The 21,693-nt window shown below is 50.6% G+C and overlaps 8 protein-coding genes across 8 annotated transcripts; 6 read left to right on the forward strand and 2 right to left on the reverse strand.

The window, feature by feature from the left end:
- Positions 1–1,426: 1,426 nt before the first annotated feature.
- Positions 1,427–2,407, reverse strand: EPUS_06406 (uncharacterized protein; the record flags this gene model as incomplete). Its single annotated transcript, XM_007808110.1, has 1 exon — positions 1,427–2,407. One exon carries the CDS (start codon positions 2,405–2,407, stop codon positions 1,427–1,429), a length of 981 nt encoding a protein of 326 aa, XP_007806301.1.
- Positions 2,408–3,078: 671 nt separating this feature from the next.
- On the forward strand, positions 3,079–3,741 carry EPUS_06407 (uncharacterized protein; the record flags this gene model as incomplete). The annotated part of the gene is made up of 1 exon (XM_007808111.1): positions 3,079–3,741. The coding sequence occupies one exon, from the start codon at positions 3,079–3,081 to the stop codon at positions 3,739–3,741; it is 663 nt and encodes a 220-aa protein (XP_007806302.1).
- A 1,583-nt stretch (positions 3,742–5,324) lies between these two features.
- On the forward strand, positions 5,325–6,773 carry EPUS_06408 (uncharacterized protein; the record flags this gene model as incomplete). The annotated part of the gene is made up of 1 exon (XM_007808112.1): positions 5,325–6,773. The coding sequence occupies one exon, from the start codon at positions 5,325–5,327 to the stop codon at positions 6,771–6,773; it is 1,449 nt and encodes a 482-aa protein (XP_007806303.1).
- A 40-nt stretch (positions 6,774–6,813) lies between these two features.
- EPUS_06409 (uncharacterized protein) lies at positions 6,814–7,347 on the forward strand (the record flags this gene model as incomplete). Its single annotated transcript, XM_007808113.1, has 1 exon — positions 6,814–7,347. One exon carries the CDS (start codon positions 6,814–6,816, stop codon positions 7,345–7,347), a length of 534 nt encoding a protein of 177 aa, XP_007806304.1.
- Positions 7,348–9,920: 2,573 nt separating this feature from the next.
- On the forward strand, positions 9,921–11,669 carry EPUS_06410 (uncharacterized protein; the record flags this gene model as incomplete). Its single annotated transcript, XM_007808114.1, has 2 exons — positions 9,921–10,467; positions 10,534–11,669. The coding sequence occupies 2 exons, from the start codon at positions 9,921–9,923 to the stop codon at positions 11,667–11,669; spliced, it is 1,683 nt and encodes a 560-aa protein (XP_007806305.1).
- Positions 11,670–13,059: 1,390 nt separating this feature from the next.
- On the reverse strand, positions 13,060–16,836 carry EPUS_06411 (uncharacterized protein; the record flags this gene model as incomplete). Its single annotated transcript, XM_007808115.1, has 1 exon — positions 13,060–16,836. The coding sequence occupies one exon, from the start codon at positions 16,834–16,836 to the stop codon at positions 13,060–13,062; it is 3,777 nt and encodes a 1,258-aa protein (XP_007806306.1).
- A 526-nt stretch (positions 16,837–17,362) lies between these two features.
- Positions 17,363–19,977, forward strand: EPUS_06412 (DNA replication licensing factor mcm7; the record flags this gene model as incomplete). Its single annotated transcript, XM_007808116.1, has 4 exons — positions 17,363–17,680; positions 17,740–17,870; positions 17,917–19,834; positions 19,900–19,977. The coding sequence occupies 4 exons, from the start codon at positions 17,363–17,365 to the stop codon at positions 19,975–19,977; spliced, it is 2,445 nt and encodes an 814-aa protein (XP_007806307.1).
- A 971-nt stretch (positions 19,978–20,948) lies between these two features.
- On the forward strand, positions 20,949–21,314 carry EPUS_06413 (uncharacterized protein; the record flags this gene model as incomplete). The annotated part of the gene is made up of 1 exon (XM_007808117.1): positions 20,949–21,314. One exon carries the CDS (start codon positions 20,949–20,951, stop codon positions 21,312–21,314), a length of 366 nt encoding a protein of 121 aa, XP_007806308.1.
- Positions 21,315–21,693: the final 379 nt, after the last annotated feature.

Below are 21,693 nucleotides of genomic sequence, written 5' to 3' on the forward strand. Positions count from 1 at the left end.
AACAACTTCAAGTAGCCACGGGCAGTGAAGGTCCATCTGGTATTGCTATCAAAGAGCAACCGGAGCAATAAGTCGTGATGACACATGCGGATATGAGCAAAAGCATGTCACCCAGGTGTCCGTTTTTGAACAAGCAATAAGTAAGGCCACAAAATTGTTGGGGACATGTCGCCTTCAAGAGGATATCTTTCAGAACGAACCACGATTTAGTTTCCGAGATGCCCACATTCCAGCCGGCGTTGCGCTTAGTTTCACGGCAGGCTATGAGAAATGGTGCATTCTTCAATTGAAGATCAGATATCTGGGTATTTGGCTTAGCCTGGAGATGAACATGTAACAGTTACACAATTGTTCAGCCATCTCCCTGCACTCTAGAAGCATGACTCTCGGTTGGGCAGCCTGGAATTGCTTGCCTCCTTCGTTCCCAGTCAGCAGCTGCAGCCTCCACAGGAGCCTATGCTGGTGTGAACTCTCGGTCCGCAACATACGTGAACTTTTGGCGGTGTGTCTCTTCTTGTAGACAGTTTGAACATCCTGAGATGGCTTGTGATGAACGTGTTGTATTTCGTCCTATGCAACTTTGGAATGAAGTGAGCTGAAAATATTTGATGCATGGACAGCATGAAAACTTTTCAAAATGAAGATACATAATCTATCCTTGAAAACAAATTTTACGGGTCATTGATAGATTTCTATTACAAAATTCTGTTCAAAGAATGTATGTATAAGAACAGAGAGCAACGAGGATTGAGAAGAATATCTCAACTTAAGATCCTTTCTTCACTACTCACTAATATGTGCTGTGGGAGCTCGGAGCTCTGACTCCGCAGACATGTCCGTGGGGTGCGGTGTAACTAAATCGGGTGGCGCTTACCCGAGCGGGCTTAGTTACCCCTGTTTGGAATATTTAGCTGTACTCCGTACATGTACTACGTACAGCCAAATCTTCCTTTCAGCAACAAGGTCAATGCTGCGGGTGGTGCTAGCAGCTAGAAATCTAAAAGGTTCGGATGAAAAAGCTTCGCAGACGCCGAAGGCCTAAAGGGTTGGGTAAACGGCAAAAGGTTTCCACTTTCACGCAACATATCTAAGCAACCTCCCCAAGCTACAGAGTTACAGTGCTCTAGACTACTAAAAGGGCCCAATATCATCTGAGGTATAAGTCCAGTAGTACCAACGGCGGTACCAAAGGAGGGCCAATCCTCCTGCCCTTCTCTACATGTGTGCCGGCTTCCACTCAGCAGAGGTCAAGGGAATATTCAGCTTCCTCCGCGGTCTTGACGACGTGAAAATCAAAATCAAAACAAGAAAATCCTCCTTTCCACGCCACGAGCAAATGGGTGGCATTGGTACTGATTTTGACACTGATCTATTTGGACCAAAGTTGAATGTATCAGTTGGCATGTACTTGATATACTGTTCCTGTTCAAGGCAGTTCATCCACTCCCCCCTCATGAGTTGCTCCGTTTAAACCTGCTGACCCGGCTACAAAACTATCAGGTGGAGCTTCGACCTGCATGATCCAGCCGAATTGGTCCTTAACCTTGCCCTGCTGGATGTCTTTGAGAATCTTCAGCAGCTTCAAGCAAATTGGTCCAGGCTCGCCATTGTCTTTCCCAGCATACTCGAATTTATCGCCTTTAGATCTCATCGTGATACTCTTCACTGGAACCAGACTTGCTGCTGTCCCAGCTGCCATGACTTCCTCAAAATCCTTCAGTTCATCGTAACGTATCTGCCGCTTCTCAACCTTGAAGCCACATATATCGCGAGCGATCTGGAACACAGATTCGCTGGTCACGGACTTGATGACGTTCTTGCTATCTGGCACCACTAGGGTGACTTGATCATCTTCCTGCTTGATCCCTATGAAGCCGCTTGTTGAGAACTCGTCAATCTCTGATCGGGTCTTGCTGTCTAAATGGAGTGTGATGCCGAAGCCCTCGTTCCTGGCCTTTTCAGACCATTTCAGCACAGGACCGTAATTGCCACCAAGTTTTGCGCTTCCCGTGCCATCCGGTGCTGCACGGTCGAAATCCTCCATGACCAGCGCATCAACTGCGTGAAGGCCATGATAAACTCCTGTAGGCATCACAAAGACGACAAAAGTGTACTCGCCGCACGGATTTAGTCCCAGTTGAGCAGAGGACCCGAACAGTAGAGGTCTCACGTACATTGCTGCACCAGTCTCATAGGGTGGGACATATTCGGCATTCGCGGCTACCGCCAGAGAGACACATCGGAGGAAATGCTCCTCGGGAATTGCTGGTGCGGATATGTATGAAGCCGAATGTTGTATACGCTTTGCATTCTGATCAGGACGAAATAGTGCGATCTGATCGTTGGGAGTTCGGAATGCCTTCATGCCCTCAAAAGCTTGGACCCCGTAATTCAATCCAGGAGCCATTCCATGAATATGGAGGTGCGGAGAGACAACAAATTTAGGCGATGACCATTTCCCCCCTTGACTGTGGGAGAAGGTTGACTCAACATGGCCGTTGACCTCGCGAACCTTGAATCCGACATCGGACCAATCTGAAATGAACAATCAGGCGAGTTGAGAGCTGCTCAATGACACATACCAATCGTGTTGGTTGGGAGCGGGGGAAAGGACGGTGCCATTCTGAAATCTGCACGTCTCCCCTTTCCGCGGGGAGATCACTTTATGGGGAAGCGATGGGAGAGTGGCCTGAGGGATGGTTTGTGTAACGTATACCAAAGTGCCAATAAATGGGCGTCAAGTCGCAGGTGGTGGCTAGTTCTTAGAACTTTCTCCTTTTCGTGATTGATTTAGAACGGAGAAGAGCCTCAAATTATGGAGATAGAAGATGTCGGAGAGAGGTAGGTTACCGCCCTTTTGACAAGAAGGAGCCCGAACATCCGGCGATGTCTTAGTAAGCATCGGATATTCCTCATCCCCGATCTTGAAGCGTCCTACTTAGTGCCCTGGTTGGAGTCATGCTTATGTGATATTGCCGAGCACTCACAGGCCCAAAAATACTATGGACAGATTCGGGTCGTCCACCTAAAAGGCAAAGAAACCAACTGCATCCATCCAAGGTCAGCCAGCTAAACAAGATGGCACGCCCTCCGCCACGACTGCTAGCACTCGCTTTTGGGGTAGTTCTCACAATCATCGTCCTGTACCGCAACATGGGCCGCCCTTCAGTGCCACGACTGAACAGCAACCCTCTTTCCACCTCTGTTGACGACCTTGCCCATATCTCACCAAACATGCAGAAGGGAGATGCTATTATGGGACATCTGGGCAACGAAACACTCAAAGCAGAGCTTGGCCGGGCTGCATGGAAGCTGTTTCACACAACGATGGCACGCTTCCCCGATCAGCCATCTGAAGAAGAGAGTGCCGCTCTGAAAAGCTACATTTACCTCTTTGCACGCCTATATCCTTGTGGAGAATGCGCTTCCCACTTTCAGAAGATCCTGAAGAAGTATCCACCACAGACCTCTTCTCGGTCTGCTGCTGCTGCTTGGGCGTGCCACGTACATAACGAAGTAAACAAATCCAAGGGCAAGCCCGTGCTCGATTGTGCAAACATTGAAGGCTTCTATGATTGTGGCTGTGGAGATGACGAGATGGAGAAGAAATCCAAAGTAGAAGACAAAGCAGAGATGAGCGAGTCATCGAAAACAAAAATGGCGCAGGATGGCAGGGACCTAAATGTTGATCATTTCAAGTTGATTCAGATTGCCAAAGAAGGTCCTACAAATGGTGGGTGAACCATCGCATCATTTCACTCCGTCAGAAAGTAAGCAAACTCCCTTTTCACCACGAATGCAACGTTCAGCACGAGTGACATTACACATCAGAACTGGTTAGGACTGTAAGTCAATTCTATCAACCAACCATATAGCTACATCGGTAGAGAGACATTGCTAAAGTGAAATGACAAGGCATAAATGCGAAAACATGGATCATATTAGTGCCAGTGGACATGCTGCAACGGCTAGCATATATTGGCATGCTTGTAAGAGACATTGATGGATGTGTGCGTCTTTAAAACCGACTGCCACAGAAGCTATCCACGATCCGGCCCCTCTGCCTATCTTCGACGCCCTCAAGACGCGTTGCCTGGTAGGCACCTATCCCACTGGACTTAAGGCAGCACGGACTTAGGTCTCGTGGGTGTCCTAGGGCTCTATCGCTGATGCCTGTCTCATCCATGGTCAACGGCCCTCCAGGGGTTGATGTTAGAGGTGACTGAGGTCCAGCTCGACTAGGGGTTTCTGTTTCAATACCCGTTCCGAATGGATCTAGATTCTGAAAGCCAGCATCAACGAAGCATCGGCTTGGTATGTGCCAGGTCTTTTTGGCAACCATAATTTTCATGTCAGTCGAATATCTGCTTCGTTCGTCTGCTTCAAGTTTTCCCTTCCGAGTGCGTGTCTTGGCAGCGCATCTGGTGCAAGTGTAAGGGAGAAAGGAATTTTCATCACGAATGCGACATGTGGAAGAGGCTGGATCACGGCAGATGCTGGTGCGGAAGCGATATGACGCTGGATGAAAACAATTATAGAGGTATTGACTCGTTGTGCACATTGTGGTAACCTCGGAGCTTTGGGCAAAGGATCTGTGGAAGGGTACTGAACTGTCCCTCGACCGACGATGAAGATGTTAGCAGGTGGGAATGGAAATGTGAATATGTCGGATGAATCGATCGGCAACAAACGCAAGAGCTGGTCTACAGTGACTGTCAGCCACAAGTCGTGAACTCCAAAAAATGGTATTATTCAGGCGATTCATCGACCCTGTCAACCACGAGGACAAGTCATGGAGTTCTTTGTTGTGCTATTTTGATCAGCTGAATTCCAATTATACTCCACGTGGTAGCTGCAAGAACAAAGACCTACGGACCGAGCTCCGAAATGATGTGTCATAATTGAACAAAGCAAACAGCTTTGTGAGCATCTTGTATGACTTTGAATTTCACAAAAGTCATCATGGGCAGTGAGGTCAATTTGGGCGCTTGTCGGAGCGACAGCCGATCCTCAGGATCGTTCAACGGCCTTCATGCAGCTGTCCAAGCCGTGTCTTCGTGTCACAAAGCGGGACCGTGCCGGCAGCAAGGATCGTAAGTAAGGTTTCTACCAAGTTTATACGTGTAACACCGCTCTGGCAGTGTTCACCTTCAAATTCACGCTGCATCTATTTGTTTTGTGAGACTGCAAGTCAACAAACACTTCCAGAATATACTCCCAAAACTTGGGGAACATCAATACCATGCACCACGGGCTTCACTCATCTTGCGATCAGGCTTCCGCTCTTTCATTTTTTACTTCGGTTCTATACATTGGCTAAGGAGATGTGCATCACTGAGATTTGGACCTATCACGAATGTGGTTGTCATTACCTGGACCCGATACCTTGTTATGACCGTATCCTTCAGTCACCCCAAATATCATGCAAGCCCTTTGAAAAGGAAGCTTCGGCCTCTCGCCTATCTTTATCTTCGACACCATCAGTCTTGGAAAATGATGTTGTCACTAAAGCAAATGAACCTGTCGCAATTCCTCCCTCTCAGCAGGATAGCTCCGGGCCTGATGACGACACAGCCGCTGCCTACGACCACCGTTTACATCTCGTGCGAATATGCTCAATCCGTCAAATCATACAGAAGACGTTTCTAGAACCAATTTGCGATGATTGTGTACTTCTCGAACTTGGTCTAATATCTGAATCAACTGTCCACCAGCGCAGATGTGATAACCATGACCATGATGAGAGGGAACTTGACGGCACAGAATGGCTGCTCGAGAGTAGCGTCGAGATCACTGTCGAGCCACCTGCTGATCATGGCAAGGTATTCCCTCTTAGGTCGAAGCCAGGAAATGTATCCTCCTCATCCGAAGATGGGACACAGGATGAGACGCCAAGAAGAGGGAGAGGAAGTAGAAGAGCTATGGAGATGAGCCGAGGATCGTTGACCATTGATACAGGCTCACCATTGAAGAGACGCACTAGCATGCAGAGGCTCAAACAAACTGGTCAACGTCTGAGGCGAGCACGGAAGCAGCATGACCTCCCATCTTTGTCAGCTGCTGCTTCTCGCCCTTTGCAGTCATCAGCAACAGGACCGTCGAGCTGGGTCGAGCATCTAAGATCAGATCTGGGACAGCGTGTTCGAAGGAGGAGGCCAGATCTCAGGCCAAACTCACAAGCAGCCCACCAAAACGAGTCCTCAAACGATGCATCCTCCAGCGCTTCAGAAGATGACCACATTCTCTCTCTTCCGTCGATTCCCGCAACAGCATCCTCAGCCTTCTCCACTACCTCTACCAACGGCAGAGAATCCATCATTCCTCCTTTGGACCAGCTCATTTCGTCTTCAGAATTTGACTCCTCGCAACTCGGCAGTACGCATCCTCCAGAACCCAGGCTAGGACTTCTGCACCCAAATCAAGGAGAGCCAGCAAGGACCTATACGTCATCTTCTAGGTCGGTGAAGCCAGATCACACAGCCAGCTCGACAGTCTCACCTTCAAGTCCTGTTGCCGAACTAGGCTCAACTGGAAGTGGCATCGCTCTACATCCTCTATCTTCTCCATTGCCTGCCAGGGCAAGCTCAGTGCACGGGACTAACGAGAACAAGACGTCTGAGGATGAGGAGAACGGAGACAACGAGAAGGGAAAAAATAACAACGACAAAGGGAACGTCGGCAGAGGCAAGAGTAGGAGTGACATGCTACTCATACGTGAGCTAGTTGAAGCGGGGATGGGTATGTCATGGGCGGCGCCTCAGAGTGCGGGCTGACGATGGGCAACGATGGGCAACGAGGCAACGATGGGCAACGATGGGCAACGATGGGCAACGATGGGCAACGATGGGCAACGATGGGCAACGATGGGCAACGATGGGCAACGATGGGCAACGATGGGCAACGATGGGCAACGATGGGCAACGATGGGCAACGATGGGCAACGATGGGCAACGATGGGCAACGATGGGCAACGATGGGCAACGATGGGCAACGATGGGCAACGATGGGCAACGATGGGCAACGATGGGCAACGATGGGCAACGATGGGCAACGATGGGCAACGATGGGCAACGATGGGCAACGATGGGCAACGATGGGCAACGATGGGCAACGATGGGCAACGATGGGCAACGATGGGCAACGATGGGCAACGATGGGCAACGATGGGCAACGATGGGCAACGATGGGCAACGATGGGCAACGATGGGCAACGATGGGCAACGATGGGCAACGATGGGCAACGATGGGCAACGATGGGCAACGATGGGCAACGATGGGCAACGATGGGCAACGGGCAACGACGATGGGCAACGATGGGCAACGATGGGCAACGATGGGCAACGATAAGATAACTGGAACTAACGAAAGGCGTGGAGGAGCTAGGGAGTGAGTATGGTTAGTCCGTTTGAGAATCATTCTATGAAATTGGAATGACATTTACTTGGCTTGGTCAGTAAAGGAGCTGGCGAAAGCGCACTCAGAGGAGCAGCTTCACTCATGGCAAAGCTAAGCTTCTTGTTCAAAAATCATGACAAGGTCGGGTATTGTTTACCATAGAGTGTACATCCTGTGCGGCTTTTTAATGGAAAGTCACAGTTAAAGCGTGTCAAGCGATTTCTGTGTCTTTGTTCGTAACAACCAGGGAGTAAAGAGAATCCTTAAGAGACTTTCTCCCTCATCCAACCGCCCACTTTCCCCTCTCCTGACTCTTTTGTCGCTGATTTCACCATCGCCTTCCTCTTCAACCTAACTGATGCTGTGTATTAAGGGCTTTGTACCTGCAGAAGGTGACAATGACGTACTTGAGAGGACCTCGGCTCGAAGTCGATCTCCCCACACTTAAGGCGATATTTTTGGGTGCTGCGCCTCAAGATGACCCTACGGAGTATGTCGTTCTTGAAGTCGTGGGTTAACTGAGTTACCTATCAGCCCTCCAGCTACAAGGAGAAGAGGTGAAAGGACGAAGGGGTCCGAGGGATTTACTTTCGAGATGCAAGGACTCGATCTGGCTTTTCAGGGATGTGGCTGCCTGGTCTAGGTTACAATATAGGAGTCGAGATTGGCTAATAACCACAATGGAGATTATGAAAGGTAGTCTATTTACTCCATGTGTCCTGTGGCTTGTCAAACTCGCTCTTTTGAAGCGGAGGATTTACTATTCACTCCGCAAGTCATCTCTATATACAGACCAACTCTTCCTCTATTCAAACTGTGGGCCACAACCCGCCTGGCTGGAGCACATTATGTCTGTTTTTGCTTTTTTCGATGATATTTGACCGGTCCAAAGGCGAAAACATTTGGCTAATCATGAAAATCAACCCCGAATGTAGCGTTATAAGCTGAATGCACTGCCGGTTCTGTGCATTGTTCCAATTGCTGTTAGACCGGTGTAATGAATCTTGCTGTGAATGCGCATAACATAATTCATACATCTGATCAAGCGTGTGGGCGTTGTGTACGATCCGCACAAGTGGTTTGTTCGAACGCAGACGCCATCTCTTCCATTGGCCATGACTTCAGATCAGGTTCTTCTTCGAAAAGCAAGGGTAGGACGGTAGCCCTGCTGCTATGGTCAGATTTGGCGGTGTGTGCGGACAACTTAAGGAACAAGATCTGCGGATTTGGTCAGCGCTGTGCTCCGTCGCAATGAGCTCTTGGGTGCATCGTTGATCCGTCACATCCAGTGATAAGGCGATATCGTGTGCACCTCCAGGTCTCGGGTCATAGACCACCTATGGTCACTGAAGACGTAGAAAGGCGGCACACCCATGGGCTGTCGACTGCGCGATCCACAGCAGTCGTCTGTAATGCCCCAAATCAGACCCCGACTGGCTGGCTCTGGACGAACACCCTCAACGAATGTTTATCTCGATGCATTGATGTCGGAGAAACTTCGAGTGTCTGTTTTGCAGTACTCGACAAAGCCTTCTGTAACCGCAATGCATTTGAGTTGGAAGCAGCTCAGCATCCAACGGTTAGTCTCGGACCTTGGCCAGAAGGACTGAGAGGGCTTCTAGAAGAAGTCACATGACTTTCGGCTCGGAGCGGCAGAAAGTTATTCAGTGCCGGCCAGGCCATTGTCTCAGGGCCGAGGTCTAACTATTGACAGAATTAGTGTCGTACTTCTGCACGCAGATTATGTACCGAGAGTGGCACCAATTCTGTCAATGGGTCTCGGGCCTCGATCCCCGATGTTAGACATATTACGTACGGGGCTGGAACTCACGAACCTCGGACTGAACTCACGCGACTCTGGTCACTCGGGGCCATAAAAAGAGAAGAACTACGACGCGATGGGTAAGTGATACAGCCAAGTCGTCGCTCAACATCTTACTGTGTAAAAACCTCATGGAAACCATACGCATTGGCTGGAATTTCCTTCTCCGCAATCGGTGAGCAAGCGATCTTCTGCAGATCCATGTTCTCACAGCATGCTCGGTACGATTGACCTCAGCCTGCTACCTTCGATCCAGTACTAGCCTGTCTTGCCGAGGAGAGGCAAACATTTGCGATAAAGAATATCATCTGCTCTAGTGGGGCAAGCCAGGGTACCGGCTGCAGGATGACGAGACATACGATACAGCCTGCATGGAGACTAGCAGGTCTGCACAAAGCTGGGATGATCATACCTTATCACTGTTAGCTTCAATGCAGCAACTCCCACCTCTAAGCGGACAGCCTGCATGCGTGCACTACGTCGTAGAGATGTAGCTGCGAGGCTACCATAAATCAGCTCACTATCCCTCCCCTCTTTCTCTTCTATTATGGCTGCAGGCGCATCTTTCGTACTCAGCGCTTCCTAGCATGGTAATGAGCAGGGACATCAACCATATTCAGATGTGAGCCATAACTTGACCGCAAACAACCCCCATATCTAGCTTCGTACACCTGCCCCGATAGAACGAAGTCTCTTCGTCAAAATGGCTACAACCAAAGACTCAGAGAAGGGTGGCTCCTTTTCGAAGGATCCGGGGAACAGATACAGCATTTCGCGGGATCGCAGAGCAAGCTCGAAGGGCAACATCGACACGATTGTTGCGGCTGATCTTCTCGATGATCGCTTTCAGCAGACTCAGAGGGGACTCAAGAGTCGACATGCTCAGATGATTGCACTGGGAGGCACCATCGGTACCGGTCTCTTTGTTGGATCTGGTCAGACTCTTGCCCGAGGCGGACCGGCTTTCATCCTGACCTGCTACATCGTTATCACTTTATCTGTCTACTGCGTGGTCACTGCCATCACCGAAGTCGCAACATATCTACCTGTCCATGGCGGAACGATGTCATACTATGGTTATCGCTATGTTTCCCGCAGCATGGGTTTTGCGATGGGCTACCTCTATTGGTATGCGCTTGGCATTCTCGTTCCGTACGAGATCACCGCCGCAGGCCTGGTCATTCAATATTGGGATCCAGATGCAAGCATCAACATTGCCATATGGATCACTGTCATGATCATTGTCATAGGTATGTCTCTTGCTGTCCAGTACTCTGCTCGTGCTCTACTACTAATTTTACTAATTCAACCTCCAGTCGGATTGAATTTCATGCCTGTCAGAGTGTACGGCGAAACGGAATTCTGGTTTGCAGGAACAAAAGTTGTCTTACTGGTAGGATTGCTATTTTTGGGCTTCATCCTCTTTTGGGGAGGAGGTCCTGAACAGGACGGCATCCTCGGTTTTGCTTATTGGGTAAATCCAGGGGCAGCCAATACTTTTATACTCGAAGGCAGCACAGGCTATTTTATATCCTTCTGGCAAACAATGATTTTGTCAGTCTTTCCGTTTGTTTTCGCACCGGAGTTGCTTATTGTGACTGGAGGCGAAATGGAAAGCCCAAGACGAAACCTCCCGAAAGCATCAAAGCGCTACTTCTACCGCTTGGTCTTCTTCTACGTCTTTGGCGTTCTCGTGATTGGCGTCACCTGTCGGTCCAATGACCCGGCTCTGACAAATGGTGGCCAGGGTGCTGGCTCCTCGCCTTTCGTCATCGGTATCAAGAACGCTGGCATTCCGGTTTTGGATAGTATCGTCAATGCCGTCATTATTCTGTCTGCGTGGAGTTCGGGCAACAGTTTCCTCTACATATCTTCCCGGTCGCTTTACTCTCTGGCCGTGTCAGGCTCAGCACCAAAGGTCTTCAAGACTTGCTCAAAAAGGGGTGTTCCATACTATGCAGTTGGCGTATCGTCAGTATTCACGGTCCTCGCTTACCTCAATGTTGCCAGCTCCGGCAGCAAGGTGTTCAACTGGTTCGTCAACTTGGTCAATACTGCAGGATTTATAAGCTGGATCTGTTGCGCCATCGTCTTTCTACGTTTTCGCAAGGCAATCAAAACTCAGGGTAAGACTGTTCCCTACTCCTCATTCGTGCAGCCATGGGGAGCATGGTGGGTGCTTGGCTGGTTCTCGTTCCTCCTCCTTATCAACGGCTTCGCCACGTTCTTCCCACAGAATTGGGACGTTGCAGATTTCTTTACGGCTTATATTAGCATCATCATTTTCGCGCTACTATACTTTGGACACCGAATTGTCTTTAGGTATGACAAATGGGCTTGGTCACCATCCGAGGTCGATCTTCTTACGGGCATGGACGAGGTGGAGGAAGCAGAGCGCCCGCCACCGGTGCTTGATACGTGGTGGAAGAAGGTCAAATCAATTCTTGAGTGATGATGGTTTTGTCTTTGGTCTGCTTTCGAAGTTCGATACGAACCGTACTAAATCGTTAGAGTGCGAATGTCAGAAAATATCGTTCATCGACTTCCCGTAAATGATATCCATATTTGTGTGCTGTTACTACTAGTAACAGGGTATCTCTGTTCCTCATGTCAACGCACAGTCGCCTTGGCACATGGAGTACTTTACCTCTTTTGGAAATTGCCTCCTTTTCGGGTGGAGGTATGCCCAGCCTCCCCAAATCAACGACGATGCTGATAACCCCAAGCCATAACCCGCTGACACAAGAGATTGGCCGGAGAAACTCGTAACAATATCTGAGAAGCTACTGGTATGTGCTGCAATGCAAGTTGCGCCACGGAAAGGTCCTTGGTGCAAAGCACAACACGAGAAGTAAATGCTTCGTTCAGCCTTATTAATAATGTCATGCACCATGCCTTTGCTCCCGTGCAGCCTCTTCTAGCCATCTTGTGTTTTTTGCAGGAGTAAGGAATTGAAGAGAATCTCGAGTGCCTTTAGCATTACCTTTTAAGGCGCTCAACCCTTTGGCACCTCTACCTGTTTGAATTGAGGAAAGACAAAATCTGCTACTACATCGGGGGTGCTGCTTCATTATGAACTGTGATCAAAGACGGCTTTACAGCGCCCTCACTCAATTCGTTCTGCGGTTATTTAGCAGACCGGGGGAAAGGAACTTCTCACAGGCGCTTTTCCATGACTGCGAGTTGGCAGGCACTGCCACGGCACGAACCCCCAACAGACTTCTTACAGTACTAGCACAAAGATGTTTTTCAATATCCTCAAGCAAGCAAAAACCTAATGGAGCCGAGTCAAGGGCTTCAGCTGCCCACCATTATTTAGTTCACTCAAAAAAAGAAGGCTTGGAGCTTTCTTGCATGGGAAGTCCATCACCCCAAGCGAGGAGATCTTCGACGGCCTTACAGAACCGGCCTTCCCAGACTGCAGCAAGATCCAAATCAGGAGTGAGCGTGCGCAAATATTTTACCCAAAGGCGCCTGGATGTTTTGGGGAATGGACCCGTCAAATTGCCAATTAAGCTCGCTAACGACCAACTGTGTCGCTGCTGGCTACCATCCTCGGGGGCTGGAAGGATGATTCGATCCTATCACAAGGCGCTGCGTGAGATGATTTGATAGGTTAGGTCCGCCTCTGAGGTCATGTCGAATGTGTTTTTGATGCTTGGAAATATCTACATGTACTAGGTACGAATTTCGTAACTTCCAGCTAGGACGGCTGGGCAGGAGGGCTTTTGTGGTTGCATTGCAGACAAGGGGATATAATGGTTAAAAGGATAGAGATATGATGGATTGTGCGCAATGGAATTCCCACCCCTCCATCTATGCATGAATCACTGATCAGATTCTCACATCAGGCTACTCCGACCCCCAACCTCCCTTCCCCCGTCTCCGCTGGGCATCTCCCCGTTCCTGCCCACCACGAACTCGTGATAGATAGCGCCCAACCTCATTCGTTCCTGCTCACTGATCGAACACCGCGTCGTCGCCAGAGCGCGCTCGATATTCGCCCAGGTGATGACAACTTCCTGCTTCACATCCGCCTCGCCGTTCTTTTTCCTGCCGATGCCGTTGACGTGGCTGTCGACGTCATCGTCATCCATGTGGTACCAAGAAGAGGAGGCGAGGCGCAGTCGGCGTCGTTCCGTCTTCTTAGCCAGCCTCATAGCGGCGAGTTTTTCTTCGACCACCTCGTGCGGCTCGAGGGCAGAGCTGGTGGAATGGGGTGAAGCGCGGGCTTCGGCGTCGAGTGTTGGGTCGTAGAGGAATTGGTAGAATTCAAATTTCTTGCCAGCCTTTTTGTTTCTCGAAGAATTTGTGCCACGAGAGGATTTTTTCGTGATGCCGTTCTCGGTATTGCTCTTGCCAACAGCGGAAGGTGGAGCAGTATCGCCGATTAACTGATGCACGGCCTCTAAATGCGCGTTATACATCAATGCCTGCAGATCCGCTCCACTGTACCCAGTTGTCCGATCCGCAATCTCGCCCAACCTGTCCCCTACTTCATCTTTCAAGACTAACTTCTTGCTGACCGCGCTGAGGATGTCCAACCGATCCTCTCGATCCGGCATGTCACAAAGCAGGCTCTTATCCAGCCTTCCCGGCCTCAGCAATGCAGGGTCAATGAGATCCGGTCTCGACGTCGCCGCCAGGACATAGACACCCTCTAACCCCTCTGCACCGTCCATCTGAGTCAGCAGCTGGTTGACCACGCGATCCGTGACGCCTGTTGAATCGTGCCCGCGCTTGGGGGCGACGGAGTCGAATTCGTCGAAGAACAGCACACAAGGTTTCGCGGCTTGGGCTCTTTCAAAGAGGTCGCGCACGCTCTTCTCAGAGGCGCCGATGTATTTATTCAATATCTCGGGTCCCTTGACCGAGATGAAGTTGAGGCCGCATTCGCCAGCTACTGCGCTAGCGAGTAGGGTCTTACCACATCCTGGGTAGCCGTATAGGAGTAAGCCTGAACGGAGGCGGAGGGGCGAGTTGGCGAAGATAGGGGCATATTTGGTGGGGTAGAAGAGGGTTTCGAGAAGGGTGGTTCGTGTGCTGTGGAGGCCGCCAATGGAGGAGAAGGTTGTGGTGGAGTGGGTCAGGGGGACGTTGCGAAGGGAGGAGGGGGTGAAGTTTTGGAGGGCGGTGGTGAAGTCACTCTTGGTTAGGGTGAGTTGGTTGTTGTTTTGAGGATTTGCAGTGGTGGCATCCGAGAATGTGGGGGAGGTGATGAGACGAGTTAGGCATTCGGTGCGAGCGCGGGAGACGAGGAGGGAGAGGTCGCCTGGCATGAAGCCGTCTGTGCGGCCAGCGAGGTCGAGGAGGTCGAGTGAAGGGGACAGGTTGATGGTGTCGGTTGAGGGGGCGGAGGCGGTAGGTTTGTTGGGGCGAGGGTCCATCCACGAGTTTTCCTCAATGTGGTTGGAGTTGTTACTGCTGTTTCGGACATGGCCATTCAAAGTCTTCTCCAGACCCGTTGACTTTGGACTGGTCAGTTTGACAAGGATTTTTCGACGAGCCTCTTTGTCTGGTGCTTTAAGAGAAATGATATCGCCCACAATGTGACCGCTGATGATCAGGCGATTCAAGGTGTCTTTTGACTGAGCAGTGGCGAGCAGCGCAATGCCCGAATCAGGGGTACAATAATATCGTACAATAGAGCACAAGATCCCTGTAATCAACCTACTGCGTCCGTTGTCATTGCCTACCTGAAGTTCGGTTTCGACGGGGCAGATCTTGTCGAGATCGTCGAGAACGACGATGGATTGGCCACCCAGTCGTGCGCACCAACAGGCTGACATGAACAGTCTTGTCAAGGTATCCTTGATCTGCGAGACTCGTGTCTCGTCTGTGAGGAGCTGGCGGCAGAAGAAATATGTGGTATTGAAAAGGTGCTCCTCACTCAATCTCTGGCATAGCAAGTGGGCAAGACTGGTCTTGCCAGACCCGGTTCCACCTGTGAGAAGTATCGAGGAGGAAAATCTAAGATTACTTATGCATTGTTGGATCATCTTGTCAATGCCAACTGATTCTGGTGGTTCTGTTGGCAATCCCGGATCGAAGGTCGGAAACATGACGTTCGGCTTCATTGTTCTCGGTATTTCTGGCTGTACATCAAACATAAAGTTCTGCTCCGATCCTAAAAACCATGCAAAAGATTTATCTCCATCCCTCCCGCTCGAAGGCTGGAAGCGCACAATACCACCAGAGAAATGAAGATTAGTGGATGGCTCTTCCGATGCTGGGAGCAGCATTCCATTGGAGATAGGTCCCTGAAGAAGGCCATTTCCAGATCCATGGATTTCTTGGACACGGTTTGCGACAGCCTGCCTTGACAGTTTGGATTCTCCCCCGAACCTCAATCCTTCCTTTTTAGAGGACGAATCTGGTAGAAAAGGGAAGAGCCTAACTGGACTGGTCCCAGCTTTTTGAAGTGGTGGGGGTGCTGGTTCAACCTTGGTTATGCAGCCAACCATTCTCCCGAACCCCAGAATGGAGCACAGTGTAGATGAGAGTGCTGCATGCTGCTCATCTGGTGCGTCTGCCCAAGTCCTAACCTGGGCAACCACTTTGGAGGCAGGTAATCCCGCTTCATTCGATTCTTGCTCTTTGAGCTGCTGCATTTGGTGTTGGTCGAGCTGAGCTCTGAGGCCGGCAGGTCTGACGATAGATACAACAACCCATTTCCTTCCCATGAAGGCGTTGTCTTCTGCAAGAATTTTACCATGCACCCAGATGCAAAGGCCTCTATTTTCGTTCTCCACGTGGTCGGATGAAAACCATTCGTGACAAATGCCACGATCGATACCACGAAGAAAGAAAATGTCTCTTTCGGTAGTGGCTTTTGCTCGTAGGGAACTTCCACCACTCCTGGCACTCCTACGACTCGTGCTGGCAACACTTCGATCATCCTGTCTGGCAGCTCGAGAAGTTCTTGGCCGCCCTTTCGGTGCAACGATGACTTCTGCGTCAGAGGCTATCTTGGCAAAGGGTGATGAGCTCGGAATCGGTGGTATCAATGACGTAACGATCACATTGGCGGTGGATGTGGGCGAGAGATGTAAAGCCAGGGGATGCGAATGGCTAGCTTGGACAGAAGCAGTGGCCGAATGGCTTGGATTAGGAAGGGCTCTGACTTGAGAGAGGAGATTGAGTTCCAGGAAACTAGCGTGCAACTCAATGACTTCCCAATCTGCTGGAGTCAGCGGTTCGATGTGGACAGTGTGTGCGACTGGTGGGTCTAAGTGCAGAAATATGCCGACCCTTTGTCCTTCAGTAAGTCCCAGCAGACCAGCAAACGTGTCATCAATCTCAATCGGCGAGATCTCTTGTTCTCTTACTCCATTTGCATAGCTATTTCTATTCATACCTAGCGCTGGACGTCGCCGACTAGGCATGCCAGTCCAACCAACATAGACTGATTTCTGAGAGCCAGCACCATCCTCTCTGGCAGAGGTGCCACTCGACAGTGTTTGTGTTCTGCACTGCAACTCGATGACAACATCTTGCGCCGCTGTGTTTGCATTACTGAGCACGGAGACCAAAGATGCCGGAAGATTGACAAGGCAACTCTTCAGGGACACGAGGGCAACTTCAGCGGTTGTTGACGGCTTCCTTGGTGGTTGGCCCATGTTTCTATCTTTTCTCAAGTACTCCGTATGTTGTGAGCAACCATCGGTCTTGCCTCCAACGCAGTCCCGCGTCTCTCGGTCGATGAATGATTCCTAGACTTCTTTTCAGTCATCTTGAGCCATCGGCGTCGCCAGCTTCCTCCATCAGGCGTAGAACCAACAGAGTCTGGTATTTCATGTGTCATGTGTCATGTGTCTGACGAGGGTGCTCAGCAAGCAATTATAGAATGAGCCGAGGTTGAGCTCTTAGGGCTCTTAGGGCTCTTAAGGCTGCAGCTGATGCAGCCACTAGCCTGGCACGCTCACGCTAAATTCGGAATTTGGACGCGTTCTGGACGCGTTGAATGAATTGATCTCCAACCACTGAAGGGCGACTTGCGCGCCAGCAGACACTGAATCCCATCCACACCCATTTGCACACCCATTTGCGCAGATTGTCACTACTACGCTATAACTTGATCTCAGGTATATAGTCCGCCGCTCTCTTTTCTTCTCTACCCTGATATCCACTTGCGCACTTACGATCATGGCGTTGCTACAATATCGAGCCCCTGTCGACTACGAAGCGCAGCAAGAAGCCTTCCGAGAATTTCTCGAGAATTTCAAGTCTTCCGAGTCTGCATCTGAAGAAACTGCCGCCGACGCCATCAACGGGCTTCACATTGATGGCGATGGCACTAGTGACGAGTACGATTTTATGGACGACGCAGAGAATGGAGGCGCCGCGCGATCAGGCAGAAATGACCGAGGTCACCGGGACAAGAGAAAATACATATCATTACTTCAGGACATCGCGGATCGAGTCAAGTCAAACATCTTGATTGAGTTGGATGACCTCGACTTGGTGGGTGCTTCTCTACCCGTCCTTCAGAAACACGACGCTAATGTACGGCCTGTTCACAGTACGAACGATCTCTAGGTGACGAGCAAAACTTGAAATTGGTTGAATCAATAACGAATAATACAAAACATTATGTCGACCTTTTCGCAGAAGCTGTTGACAAGGTCATGCCTAAAGAGAGCAGAGAGATCTCGTAGGTGGTAGACTGGCTGGCCGAATCATCACTAACATGATTGCAGATTCAAAGATGACGTACTTGATGTTATCATGTCTCAAAGAGAGAAGCGGAATCAGACCATGTCACAAGCAATGGAGGCAGACTTGGACACAGTGTTGCCACTTTCAACATTTCCGCCCGAGCTAACTCGCCGATATACCCTCAATTTCAAGCCTTTAACCCCTTCAGGTTCAAGCAATGACCGTAGCGCGAAAGCGTTGGCAGTCCGAAATGTCAAAGGCGAGCATCTGGGACATCTCATCACAGTACGAGGAATCACCACTCGCGTGTCAGACGTCAAGCCTGCGATCAGTATCCATGCATATACCTGCGATCGCTGTGGCTGCGAAGTGTTCCAGCCAGTCACCACCAAGCAATTCACCCCCATGCAGGTTTGTACCTCATCCGAGTGCCAGAAAAATGACAGCAAAGGGCAACTTTTTCCATCGACTCGTGCATCTAAATTTCTACCCTTTCAGGAAGTCAAAATTCAGGAAATGGCAGATCAAGTGCCAGTGGGTCATATTCCTCGAACGTTGACGATCCACTGTCATGGTGCTTTGACACGTCAGATCAATCCTGGAGATGTTGTTGATGTAGCTGGAATCTTCTTGCCTACACCGTACACTGGGTTCAGGGCCATCCGAGCAGGACTGCTCACAGATACATATCTAGAGGCGCAGCATATCACCCAGCATAAGAAGGCGTACCAAGACCTATTGATGGACGCGAGAACTTTGCGCAGAATCGATCAGTACAAGGCTTCCGGTCACATGTATGAATATCTGTCCCGATCGATTGCACCAGAAATCTTCGGCCATCTCGACGTGAAAAAGGCTCTTCTTCTACTCCTCATTGGAGGCGTCACGAAGGAGATGGGTGATGGAATGCGCATTCGAGGCGACATCAATATCTGTCTGATGGGTGACCCTGGTGTGGCCAAGTCGCAGTTGCTGAAATACATCACCAAAGTTGCTCCTCGCGGAGTTTACACCACTGGACGAGGGAGCAGTGGCGTGGGTCTTACAGCAGCAGTCATGCGTGATCCGGTGACGGACGAAATGGTTCTGGAAGGTGGCGCTCTCGTCCTAGCAGACAACGGTATCTGCTGCATAGACGAATTCGATAAGATGGATGATGGAGACAGGACAGCCATTCACGAAGTGATGGAGCAACAGACGATTTCGATTTCGAAAGCCGGAATCACCACGACACTGAACGCCAGGACGTCCATTCTTGCGGCGGCCAATCCATTGTACGGACGATATAACCCAAGAATATCACCTGTGGAGAACATTAACCTTCCGGCGGCGCTGCTGTCTCGTTTTGATGTTCTATTCTTGATCTTGGACACACCATCCCGTGACACTGATGAACAGTTGGCGAATCACGTTGCCTACGTGCACATGCACAATAGGCATCCCGAGGCAGACACCAATGGAGTCGTGTTCACCCCTCACGAAGTCAGGCAATACATTGCTCAGGCTCGCAGTTATCGGCCAAATGTGCCCAAGTCGGTCTCGGATTACATGGTGGGTGCTTATGTGAGGATGCGACAGCAACAGAAGCGCGATGAGGGTAGCAAGAGACATTTTACCCATACTTCGCCCAGGACTCTGCTTGGAATACTTCGATTATCACAAGCCCTGGCAAGGTTGAGATTCAGTGATCAAGTGGTCACGGAAGATGTTGACGAGGCACTCAGACTTGTAGAAGTCAGCAAAGCCAGTCTTTACAACGATTCAAGGAGCCAAGGCGACCAAAGCAATAGCACCAAGATTTACAACCTCATTCGGGGTATGAGAGACAGTGGTGCTGCTGCTGTTGGTGATGGAAGTCGCGGAGAGCTGAGCATTCGAAAAATCAGCGAAAGAGTGATCGCCAAAGGCTTCACTCAGGATCAGCTAGAGCAAGTAATTGGGGAGTATGAATTGCTCGACGTGAGTAACAGCCAATCAGAGATGGATTCCTTCCCAGTGCGCTTGCTGACATCTTCTCTATTTAGATCTGGCAGAGAGCTGCGAACGGGACGCGGCTCGTGTTCATCGAGGCCGGAGACACTGACGATGAGATGAATATGTAGGCCTTCCACGTGTTTGGCTAAATTCGCATTACTGGCGCCTGGAAGGCGTACTGGTCAGCCCCGCCAGTCGCCAGAATTATCGCAGCAAAAAATCATCATTAGAATACCCAGTATAACAGCATCTACCACCCAAGGCACATGTGGCAATAATGACTCAAGCTGTGATGGTCTCACTCGATGGAGTGAGCAAGTTTGATGAGACGAGGATGAATCGTGTGCTTGCAACGCCATGGCTGCACAAACGTGTAGACTGAGCATGCAGTACTTGCTGATCTCTGATTGGACCATGTTCACATCTCGTGGCAGTCCCGAAATAGCAACTCTCCCCAAACGGGCCTGGCTCCCTCCACACTCTTGGCAAGCCTCCTCCCTCTCAGCCTCCACCTTGTCCCCTTCCAGGCTCCCAACCCTCGTGAGCGTCAAGATGCACACTACCTGCTCTGGAAGAGTCATACGAGCACCATCAAACGGGAATTCTCCATTCCCCGTTTCTACTTCTGTCCCTCGTTTCTTTTTGCCCAGGCTCGGAACACTGCCCGAGACAGGCTTGGCCTGACCAAATGCATGACCCACTCAGATGGAGAGCCGTGGCCCAGATTTGGGACATTGGGCAAGACTGTTCAGGCGTACATGAGGCCTTGTTTCTATTCTACTCCCATTGCCTAATTCCTGCTGCTCCCGGTGACTCTTGTCACCGCTTATAGAAATGCAGAGCAGTCCGTAGACCAGACACTCCAAGTACATAACAGTGGTGCATTTCCCTCTTCTCTCCTGCTCTGTTCTTTACATCCAACCTTAGTCAGTCTTCCTTTGTGCATCCTTACGTGTGCTTGTTCCTTTGCGGCATTGCCTCTTTTTTCACTTCCGTGACTTTACTCGTTCCTGGTCATCGCTTCGCATCATCTCCTATACCAACAGCACTGTCACTCTATCGAACTAAACTAAAATTTAAATCCAACGCCTGAATCACCATGCCCACACTCAAAAAATACGCCGTCCTCACCGCCGCCGTCCTGGCAGCCCTGACCGCCGCGGCCCCTTCACCATATCACCCCTCTCAGCTGGAAGTCCGCCAACCTCCCCCTGGTGATCAGAGCGGAGGTGCCGGCGGTGATGGCGGTCCTGGAGGCCAAGGAGGTGACGGTGGGAACAACAATGGGGGAAACAACTCTGGCAACGGAGGCCAAGGCGGACCGGGTGGTGATGGAGGTCAAGGAGGTGCTGGAGGTCCCGATGACAGTCAAGGTGGAGATGGAGGCAACGGCGGCGCCGGTGGCAACGGCGCTGTTGAGGAAATCATAAATGGCGGAACTGCCCTCATATTAAGGAGCATATAGAAGAGATCAGGGAGATCGTCGACAGAGCTTAAGCAAGCTGACGGCGACGGCGGTGATGGCGGCCAAGGAGGCAACGGAGGCAACAATAATGGTGGAGGCAACTCCGGCAACGGTGGAGATGGTGGAGCGGGCGGCGATGGAGGCAACGGAGGCAACAACAATGGTGGAGACAACTCCGGCAACGGTGGCGATGGTGGAGACGGCGGCGACGGCGGTGATGGCGGTCAAGGCGGTAGCAAAAACCCGCACCCAAACCCCAATCCCAACCCAAACCCCAAACCCGGCACCTGCGGCACCTGCAACCCGATCTCGGGCCTGAACCACTGCGACATCACGACCTCGTGCATCAACACCGGCAGCCGCTTCCACTGCGCCTGCC

Source organism: Endocarpon pusillum, assembly GCF_000464535.1.
Source record: "Endocarpon pusillum Z07020 unplaced genomic scaffold scaffold991, whole genome shotgun sequence".
In the NCBI taxonomy this organism is placed as follows: domain Eukaryota; kingdom Fungi; phylum Ascomycota; class Eurotiomycetes; order Verrucariales; family Verrucariaceae; genus Endocarpon; species Endocarpon pusillum.